Source organism: Hipposideros armiger, unplaced genomic scaffold, assembly GCF_001890085.2.
Source record: "Hipposideros armiger isolate ML-2016 unplaced genomic scaffold, ASM189008v1 scaffold_6, whole genome shotgun sequence".
Lineage (NCBI taxonomy): Eukaryota > Metazoa > Chordata > Mammalia > Chiroptera > Hipposideridae > Hipposideros > Hipposideros armiger.
This window is the reverse complement of record NW_017731356.1, coordinates 641,740-652,443: the sequence shown is the minus strand read 5'-3', so window position 1 is coordinate 652,443 and position 10,704 is coordinate 641,740. Positions and strand designations below refer to the sequence as shown.

The 10,704-nt window shown below is 47.7% G+C and overlaps 1 protein-coding gene across 1 annotated transcript in view; it reads left to right on the top strand.

Annotated features, from left to right (window-relative positions):
- The window catches only part of ILDR2 (immunoglobulin like domain containing receptor 2), a 50,391-nt gene extending 45,988 nt beyond the window's left edge, over positions 1 to 4,403 (top strand). Inside the window, exons 10-11 of the mRNA XM_019646882.1 lie at positions 5 to 133; positions 1,309 to 4,403. Coding sequence (XP_019502427.1) covers positions 5 to 133; positions 1,309 to 1,344 — 165 coding nt within the window. The 3' untranslated portion in view covers positions 1,345 to 4,403. The remainder of the gene's footprint in view (positions 1 to 4; positions 134 to 1,308) is intronic.
- Positions 4,404 to 10,704: the final 6,301 nt, after the last annotated feature.

Here is a 10,704-nt window from a genome sequence, read left to right as displayed (position 1 = left end):
CGAGCTGGACGACGCGCTGCCACCCTACAGCGAGCGCGAGCTGAGCCGCGGCCCGTCCCACCGCGGCCGCGACCCGGCCGTCCACGGCGCCGCCTCGGAGAAGAGGAGGAAGAAGGAGCCCGCCAAGAAGCCGGTGAGGCCGCGGCCCACGCCCACGCGCACGGGCGGCCCACGGGCGGCGGGCGGAGCGGCGCTGGGGCTGGCCTCCCACCTCCCCGCCCTCGGGTCGGGGCCTCGGAGAGCTGGAGAAGGCGCAGGTTACAGGTAGACGGAGACTGGGCGCATGGAGGGCCGGCTGTGAGACGCGTCTAGCGTCAGGCACGCCAGGCGCCATGATCGCCGCAGGCCTTCCGGTGGGCTTCGCAGGGCTGCGCGCACGCCGTTCTGCGCATGCCCACATGCGCGTCCCTCCCCGTTTCCAGCCCCTGTGGGGTGAGGCCTTGGAACGCCCATCAAATGCCCAGACGAGTCCATGTCTCTGAGCAGGTTCGGAGCCACGGCTGTTCATGAAGGACAGCAAGTACTTCTGTCTTCCTCTGACGTTTTATTGAGTGGAAACGGTGCTGTGTGTGCCCTGTTTAGGTGAAGGACATTTTTAGGTCCCTGCCCAGTTATTTGTCTCTTGTGTGAAGTAGCCTTGTAAGACTTGACTGCTTTCTCTCTAAATGCCAAGAGCAGCCCACTCCATCCGTCAGCCCCCAAACGTGAGCTCTGGACCTCAGAGAAACGTTGGGGGACAGTCACAGACGTCCACTGTGGGTTGCCAGGGTGCTTCCGTAACCTGGAGGCCATTCTCTAAGCCCAAGTGCTTCTGCCCCCTCCTCAATTACCCTGCCCCTCCCCACCATTTTGGTTTCATGATTCCAAGCTGGCCATTTTCTTTCATGTGTAGTTTGGGGAGAGAACATGAGCAGAAAAAGGTTTCGACGTGATGATTGATCTCTCTAAAACAATCAAATGTCTTTTGTGGCTTCTAAAGTACAGACGTGTAAAGACCAAAGTACTGCAAGTAGGGAAGGAAGTTTCAGGTGAGGTCAGTTTTGTGGTCCGCCATCCACACTAGCTGTCGGGGGGCTGCAGATATTGCAGTTATCCCCAAAGAGGCGAGAAGTTACTCTGTGGCCATGGAACTAAGTTCTCCCAGGTGCGTGTTGGCATCAGCGCCAACTGAGGCTTAGGAACAGTAGCCAGTCACAGGCCTAACCAGATGTCCTAAGAGCCACGGTCTGCCCACAGCACCCCCTACTTTGTTGAGTTGTGTTTCTTTAGCGTGTGGCCTAATGTTGGGTTCTTTTTGCTCTTCCCCAGAGTGACTTTCCAACCAGGATGTCCCTTGTGGTCTGATGTTTGTTTTAAGACATCTGTCTGGATCACTAGAAATCAGAAGCAGACAATGGGGACAAGGCACAAATCTAAGAGCCAGCAGGCCCAGGACCTTCTCCGGCCACCTCCTTGGAAGGTTGACTGATCTTTGCTTTGGCAAGAGATGGGGGGCCGCCCGAGGGAGGCTGGCTCCAAACCTCAGTGCCCATCTAACTCGTTTGAGAAACTTATCATGAAAATGACTACATGTGAGAACATTCCCACACGTGGAGTCTCTTGCCCACAGAGTTCATCCTGCCCAGTCTCCTTAGCTGAACCAGGATTCTCCTTCCAATTCTGAAAGGGAGTTAGCTCAGGACTGCTAATCTCTAGAAAATGCCTCTGCCTACAGTAAGTGTTTCTGTACCTCCTGTGCTCTGCTTAAAGATGGAAGAATTTATTCCTACCATTAGAAGAAGACCTTCTCCTGACAACAGAAGACAGCTTCAGGCGAAATATACCTTTTATCCCCATCACCTCCCAGATACGAGTCAATGATTGTTGTTACACTAAAATTGGAAGGCCTTTGGAGAGCTCAGTGACAGTGACCTGCTGGATGGTCATAGAAATCACTCCAATTTTCTGTTCTGAACGACAGTTCTTAAATGGCTGGAACAAAACAAAAGAGAGGATATGTGTTTGACAAGCTGTGTGAGCGGTCCTCCTTTTTCTGTTTGGAGAATGTAAATGATGTTTTGTCTTTCTGCCGCACACGGTGACATCTGAGTCTTGGACAATAAGGGCTCTCTCATCCTCCCCTCTCCTGGACTTTCCACAGGTTGGTGCCACACACAGAACCCCGTCTTCCTCTGCCCTCTGAATAGGTTGTCATCAGGTGCCTTTCGATAAATGCTTAAAGCACACACAGGAAAGAGAGGAGGGAGAAAAAAAGAGGAGAAAGCAGCACTCAACATGGAGATGAGAAAGAATTGCAGGGAACGGGTGTTCTCATCATATTTGGAACGTGGGCCATCTTCCCCACAAACTCCACCCAATCTTCTCTGGTTTTGTACTTCATTTACCATGACTTGTTTCTGCCACCACAGCTCTGCCAGGTCCATGACACTGTCCATGTGAGCGTGCATCTATTGGCCTCACTGGGCTGCCACTCTAGATGCTTTTGGGAGATGAGGGATATTGCTCTTTCTGGAAGGAGAACTTCCTATCCCCACACCCTTGCCTCACTGAGAGGTTTTGCCTAAATCAATGCTAGATCTCTCTGGATTTTGTAATTTGTGTAGGTAACAAAACATGGCCATGAACCCTTCTCTTCTCATCAAGTACAGTCTGTTTTTCCACCCCGTGAATCTGGGATTGGCCACGTGGTTTGATTTGACCGGTGGCTCAGTAACAAATGTGACACAAGCAGAGACTTGACAAATTCTTGTGCATGGGCTTGTCCTCTCTTGCTGCTCTTGGGAACCTTGCAGTCACCACCAGGTGAAGGAGCCTGGGCTGCCCTGTTGCATGCTGAGAGCAAAGGGCCCCATAACCCCTGTCACCACCTCAAACAGCATGTCAACTCTCAGCTGACTGCAGACACCTATGTGAGCCCGGCCAAGACCAACAGAAGAACTGCCTAGCTGAGCCAACCCAAATTGTTGATTCCCACTCAAGGCATGAGAAATTGGTGCATTCTTCAAATGTTCATTTCTCTTCAAGGAAAACTGACTTTTCCTTCTCATCCGACTGTTCAGCCCTGAGTCACTGGCTCCATCCAACCTTAGGTATCTCACGGTCTCCACTTTCTTTGACAGACTTTTATCAAAGCTTGTCACCCCATGCTATCATGGTGGGACACATGTTTGGGTCAAATCCCGGGAGGACAACGCTGCTTGGCCTCACCATCCCCCACTCCCAGCAGTGGTCCACCCTCTACCTGTGGATCTGTGGCCAACCTCTGAAGAAAGTTTCTGCTTCAGCATCTCCTTGGTCTTCTCTTGAGCCATCTGACCAGAGCCAGGCCCTATTCTCAGAGTACCATTCCACTGGCATCCATTTACTTCGTGGCATTTCCAGAACAGTCCCACATGTGCAGTGAGATAGAGCAGTGGCTGGAGGAGGGTCAGTTGGATGAGTTGATGTCATTGCTTGGAGGAGAACTGGCCTACTGAAGGACCTCACTCTGGCTTTGGCCTGTCCAAGAGGAACCAGGAGGACAGTTCAGCCCAGCGCTGGCACTTCCAAGGGCTGGAAGACACAAGCCATAACCCTGGTGCCGAGTGTTAGACTTGCTGGTGTCCCTGGCTACTGGAAGTCTAGATCCAGTTTGTCTGTTTGGGCCCTGGTTCAGATGGAAAAGATAATGAAAACATTTCTCAGTCACCAGCTTTGGATTTCAACTTGCTCAGGCAATTTTAGACTACTGGGTCACTGCAGTAGCAATTATCTCTTCATACTGAGCCCTGTGTCAGACTTCTTACCACCAAAGAGCCCCATAGCACCAGCGGCAAAGACCGAAAATATGGCTTTGATTAGCCGGGGGCATGTATGATTTTGGTGAAGGTGGAGGGAAACAATGGGAAAGAATTGTTAAAGTTGGAAACCTGCAATTCCAAAGACAACAAAACTACAGACAATAAAAGATACAAAGAACAGAATAGACTACTGAAATAGCCTGGGGATGGGACCAGGGTGTCCTCCTCAGGGCTGCGTGGATCAGACTTCCAGGCCTCAGGCGAGAGAGAAAACAGTAGTTTTTGGGGACATGGACAGGAGCTAACTCTGACCAGACAAGTGAAGGCACAGCCGGCCACCCTCAGCAACCACCGCAGCTTTTCTCAACGTCTCTTTGCTTCTTCTGCCCTGAGCAGTGGGTCCTCATAGGAAGTGCTTGTACATGTTAGCGTCCTTCCTAGGTTTCTTTGGGTACAAAACAGGTCTTGTGCAAGACATGGTCTCTGTCCATTGGGACCCTGCAATTGAATAGGGGAGATAAGACACATCCAAGGAAGAACTGGGGGGATTTTATGCATATAATATGAAATATTGCTATGAATGAATTACAACAAACCCAGAGAATTAAAGTCTTTTTTAATTTACATGGTTATATTGTGGTATTTTAGTGTTGTGTGTGTTTGTCCATGCATCTTATTTAAAGATGTGCTCAATGATCTGAAAACCAATATTAAAGAATCTGAACTGAAAGAGGTGAATTAGGCTGGAGAGGGTGAGAGGTATAGGACCCAGCGGGAAGGTGCATGAGCTGCTGCACTGGCCTGTGAGTTACAATGAGTCCGGGACCTGGGGACACAGCGTAGATGCAGGGGCAGGACGTGTCCCCTGGTAGAGGAGCTGCTTCTCTAGGCCGTGCATAGACCCTGAGGAAGCTGGGACATTGGCCATGGAATCCTGGAGCCTGTCAGCTCATGGGGAGCTCTGTATCTGTATCAGCTCTGTATCTGTATCTGTATCTGTATCAGCTCTGGGGAGCCCCAGAGCTCGGCTGTGCAGCCATGAGTGCTGCCAGCCACCCTCGCCACTCAGAGAAAGTCCTGTGCAGACGAGGGGACTCTCATCTCCCTTCTTGGGACTCTCATTCTGTACCTGGCATAGGACTGTGTCAACGGGAGGGGCAAGAGGCTGCCACTCAAACCTGAAGCACTCCAGGCTGAAAACACCTAGCCACGCCTGTCAATATTTCTAAATAGTCTCAAAGACCGCACACAGGTAATCTGATTAGACCTCTGCAGCCTTTGAAAGAGGCTGAAGTCACAGATATTGTTGTAATCCATCTGCCCCTTCTCTCTATAGATGGAGAAGTAACCATCGCTACCCTTAGTGAAGTCACATACCTAATCAAGTCTTTAGACTCCAAGCCTGTAGCTCTTTTCTGTTGGATCAGTCTTTCCCCAAATGGCCTAACCATACAAATTACTCGGTTGCTGTTGAAAATGTATTGTTGGGCCCCACCTTGGAGATTGATTGGGTGGGTCCGAAGCCAGGATCTGTGCTTTTAACTCGCATTTCAGGAGGGTCCTATAGTCAGATGCAGACGGGAAATGCTACGCCAGATCACAATCCTGGTGTACCCCAAACAGTTGGTTCTCAGGCTTCCTTGGGTTTTGAAAGTTTTTCCTCACACGTCCTGATGAGGTCCCACTCACTCCCTTGGGGCTGGCAGTGGCACGCACCCAAGCAATCTGGCTGTGACAGTGGTGATGGGCTCCCCAGGGTCTAGGAGCAGGAAAACGGGGTGAGGCGGAGAGAAAGGAAAGCCAGGAACACTCCCCAAGAGTCTCTGCTAGATGTTTCCAACCTGAAACTTAGTGATCTGTTATGACAATCTCAGATTTGACAACAAGAATTACAGGTAATTTTCTCATTCCCTTGATGTCATTGTGAGCAAAACTTCATTCGTGAATAGAAAGAAAAGAGACCTTTGGGGAAATGGCAAAAATAAATCATTTTTTGAAGCATTCAAATTATCAGTCTGGCTGATCAACACCCACTTCCACGTTAAGATCTAAAGTGGGGTGAGCAAGAACACTAAATTCTACATTGCATATCCTTCCCACAACCGTTTAAATGCTGCCAGGAGTTTAAGATTGATTTATAGGCTGTGGAGATCCAAGTTCACCAACACAGGGCCCAGGGTCCTGCCACATTCCTGCTTCCTAGTCACCTGGGAGGCTGATCAATGAAGCCCAATTCAGGGCCTTCATACGCCAGGTGGAGCCAAGATAACACTGAGCAGCTGTGCGCAACAGCCAGAGCTTCGGCACTACCTGAGGGTGACCAGGTCAGTGCTAATCCTATTTGTATGATTTCCCTGGTGGATTACTGTTTACAGACCACTTTCACACACATTATCTCACTGCATCCGCGTGTGACAGAGGCAGGGCGCATGTGTGGTCCCATCAAACAATGTAAAGCTGAGGCTGAAAAAGGCTAAATCCTTTGCCTTTTAAAATGCTGGAGCCAGGCCTTCTGACAGTCTGGGTAGGGTTCATTCCAGTCCCTACAGTTCCCGAGGCACGGGTCTAGCTGACTCTCTGCACAGCCAATCGTCAGGCGAGACGAGTCCTGTACTTGACAATCCGCACATGTCATCAGTGGAGTGAGGCTATGAGGGCACACACTGCTACGGGCTCATCCCACCCAGCTCCGCCCCTCGCCTGCTGATGGAACAGGGAGTCAGCATCGCTGAGAGTTTCATTTTCATTAGCTGTACCCCAAGGGGGAAAGGCTTTGATAAAAATGGGCTTTGGGTTTTAGATTCCCTCTTGAAGAGAAATTTCGGAGTCAAAGTACAAATTCATCTAGATTCAGAATTCTGGGGCCTGAGGGTGACCCGCTTAGGAGCCACCTATCTGGCATCTTCACTGCACTTGGGGGTTTTAGGTAGACTTAAGAGGGGCCAGATGTAGCGGGAGACGATGCAGCCCTTTACTTAAAGGTTTTGTTAGAGTTTTTGGATGGAGCTGGACCTCTTCCGGGAAGGCTGAAAGAGACACAACTTCTCTCACTGTGGCTTTAAGGCAAAGCTACTTTGTCAACAAAAGTATTACTCTACCCCGTGAGAACTTTCCTTGTGGGAAGAAAAGGGGACAAAGAGGGGTCAGAAATCTGCTTTGAGAGTCACCTGCCCAGTTGCTTTTGTGTCTTGTCTGTGGCATCAGAGCGGAAATGTTTGTATCACTGTCGCCCACGATTTTTTTCCAGTGTCAAGCATACAAAGTGAATTTGGTTGTAATGTTTCAAACTAAATAAAGCATTTTCACCTACATTCGTTGTCAAGAACTCATAATTAACACAACTATGCTCACTCATGATGTGACATTCAATGATTCCTGCAAGAAAAAAAAATTATACAACACATGACTGCCTTCGATTATTTTCAGTCCTGTAATAGAGGAAGAAAGAAATACTGTGGGACTGACAGAGCATAACGTATGTTTTTACAGATTTGAATAAGCTGTGATCTGGACACATTCCGTGTCCACTCTCACTGCTCTCACACTCAGGTGATGAACAGAAGGAAAGCGGGTCTGACAAGGTGATGGAAACTGACTCATTTTCAAGAAAGGCACAAGCATTTGCCTGCTAGAAATGGCACTTGGGGAAAGGAGGAAGGAAGTTATTTGTGGGAGGACATCTTAAGTTCCAAAGAGATCTGAAAAATTCCACAGCATCATGCTTAAGAGAAGGCAACTTAAAACCTTTGTTAGCAAATTTATTCAGATTGGAATTTGTGCTTCCTGAATCCATGGATTAGATTTTCCACCAATTACGGAAAACTGTAAGCTGCTAACATATCAAATATTTCTTCTCCTCTTTAGCCTCTCTTTTGAGAATTCCAATTAAATGTATGTCAGGCCTTTTTATTCTATGCTACATATCACTTAATGCACCTTGTGTATTTTCATCTCTTTGTCTATCTGTGCTGTATTGTGGGTAATTTCTTCAAGTTTATCTCCCAGTTCACTCCTTTTCTGTTTAGTTGGCTCTAATCTCCTTCCTTTGAGTTTTAATTAATTTTTTTTCATTTTTAAAACTTTAATTTAGTTCCTTTTCACATCTGCATGTTCATTGTTGATAGTATCTTGCTCCTTAGTCTTGTATAAAATTCTTATTTCTTTGAATACATGAAAGGTACTAATTGTATATTTTATACTCAGTAGTTCCAATACCATCAGTCTTGTGAATCTAATTTTGAAGTTTGTTTATCTGCTAACTCTCACGTAGTTTCTTGTTTCCTTATATGTTTTATAGTTTTTGATTGTGAATTCATGTGTGGTGGAATGCCATACTTATTGGTGCCAGTCAAGAAAGACCTTTCTGCTCCTTAGCTGTCCTGTTTCTCTCTATCACAACTTCACAGGTACATAGCAACCCTGGAGGGCCCAAGAGGAATGAGTGATGGTGTGAGAAGAAATGGAAATGCTAAGTGGGGAACAGAAGGTACATGCATTTCTCTTGAATGCAAGCCTCTAGCCTGGAGAGCAAGGAGCTTTAACTTTACAGATTGCTTACAGTTTGATCATTATAAAAGAATCACTATTCTAATTACAGAAATAAGACAATTTGGGGGATTAAAAGTGAACAGAAGGCCATGTATTATTCAAGGGCGACCAAAGAAATTATGGATCTAGATATCACTCAAGAATCAAGGAAGGACTAGGCCCATAGGATGGATTAGAATTCAGCAACGGTGGAGAAAAAATATTTCATGTTTATATCCTAATTCCCATTCGTTTAACGTGCAAGTCATATGTTTAAATACTTGTATGTTCAATTCAAGAAATAAAGTAGGCTGATTTCAAGTTCTGAAAAATTTTGGCAGAGACATCCTCATAATACTCACTACTCCATTTAGGTGAAATTATATTTTCTGCCGAAGTGGTTTCTTGAGCTTATCAGGTGGCCTGGGTGACTCACCAATTACAGCGGGAGGTCGTAGCTGGCAAGACGCTCACAGAAGGGGAGTGAGTTAGCCTGACGCGCCACCTCGTGGCGCACAGCGGAGGGCACGCCTCCTGCGCCAGCTCGCCAGGACTCACCGTACTCAGTTCACTCGTTCGAGATGTCTTCTTAAAAGGCCTTATATGAATTAACTTTCGACAGATCAAAAAGGTGCACTAGGAGTTCTTTATTTAGGAGTGGTGAGTTTTTCTGCATGTACTGGAACTGTAGACCTTGTCACATTACGTTTTCAGGGAAGGTTTCTGTGGGCTCCACATGGGGAAAACCTCCTGTTTCTTGCTGGGGAACAGCGGGAATGAGGTGGGTGCCTGCCTTGATTTAACACTGTTTGAAAGTGTGCTTTTAACACAATTGAGATACAAGCACTTTCTGAAGTCAGGTCAGACTCGGATGCTACAGAATTCGAGTGAAGCCGGTTTCTCATCAGCAAGCAAAACTTACGAGTATGTCATTGAGCTGTGCAACCAAAGGATGTAAATAGTTTAGTCCCTGGCCTTTGGCTGTAAAATGATGAAAATCTCTCTCTCTCTCTCTCTCTCTCTCTCTCTCTCTCTCTCTCAACGAGCAGAGAAGATTCCCCACCATCTCTGATACTAAAACACTTTTTTAAAAAAAACAAGCCTTGCTCTCAGGAGATGGTTTCTTATATCTTGTTTACATATCTTGTGCAGCATCAGTGGATCCTTCCTGGCTCACTTTGTTTCTTCCTGAGATGTTCGGTCTCCAGCAGAGCAAAGCCGGAGAGATACATATGCCAACTTTCGCTTAGCACTATTCCTAGAACAGCCCTTTGTTCAACTGAATGGAATTTATGTAGAATGGACATTACCACCACCCACCCTCCCCCACAGTGTCTTGGGGCTGGTGCTGTGGTCTAGGCAGCTGGCATTTCTCATTCGTTCAGGCCAGGGAGACAGCCACGAAAGTTTCTTTCCTTTTGCAGTGGGGTCTATAACAAATCTTTTGATTGCTAATGACAGAAAGCCAGCTCTGACTAGCTTTAAGAACAAAAAGGAGGGGATGGAGGTGGCTTATTAGAAAGATCCTGGGGTAGCCTACGGGACGGGAGAGGAGCGTAGGAAGCAAGGGAACTCTGGGTCTCGATGGAGTCGGATTCTCTCTGTCCACCACTCACATCTACCTGTCTTTGTACATCTACATTTTCCCCCAGGGAGGTAAGACCTCCTCTATAAGGCAGGAATAAAGCCACTAGCAGTCCAAGAATCAGTTTTCCAGCTCGTGTGACAGACATGGGAAGGGTCTTCCTCCTGGGAACAATCCTGGGAAAGGCTGTCATTGACCCACCTTGAGCCACGTGCCCATCTTTGAGCTAATCATTGGGGCCAGAGAGATGGCAAGCCCACTCATGACAGGGAAGATGAGCCTCTGTGATGCGCTACATAGTGGCATTGGCACATTTCTCCAAATGAGGGGGGAGGTGTTCTTAACAGAAGTGAGGAAAAGGATGAGGGGCTGACAAAACTCAGTAACAGCCATGGGGACCCACTATTGCACCCCTAAAGATTCTTCTCCTATAGTCACAGAGGCCTGGACATCAGGGAGGCTGTTTTCACAGCAATTCCACAAAAAAAAACCCCACTGGAGGCCTCCACCTACCAGCATATCTCCCCGGTTACACCCCGCTCACTCTGAATTTAGGAATCCATCTCTGTCACCGCCTTAGTGAGGGCTTCTGATCTCTTTCCGGGATTACTCTAACACCCTCCTTTCTTCTCTCCCTCCGCCAGTCCCTAAATAATTCTCCGTCTACTTCGCTGCCAAAAGTTCTAGATAGTTTCAAGAAAAATATCTGATGTTGGGCAAGGTGGCTTGTCCTTCTCTAAGCGCCACAGGCCTGGGGACCTGCTGCTCTGCCACCACCTTTTCTGTACAAGCAGGACAGGAGGCCTCACTGGA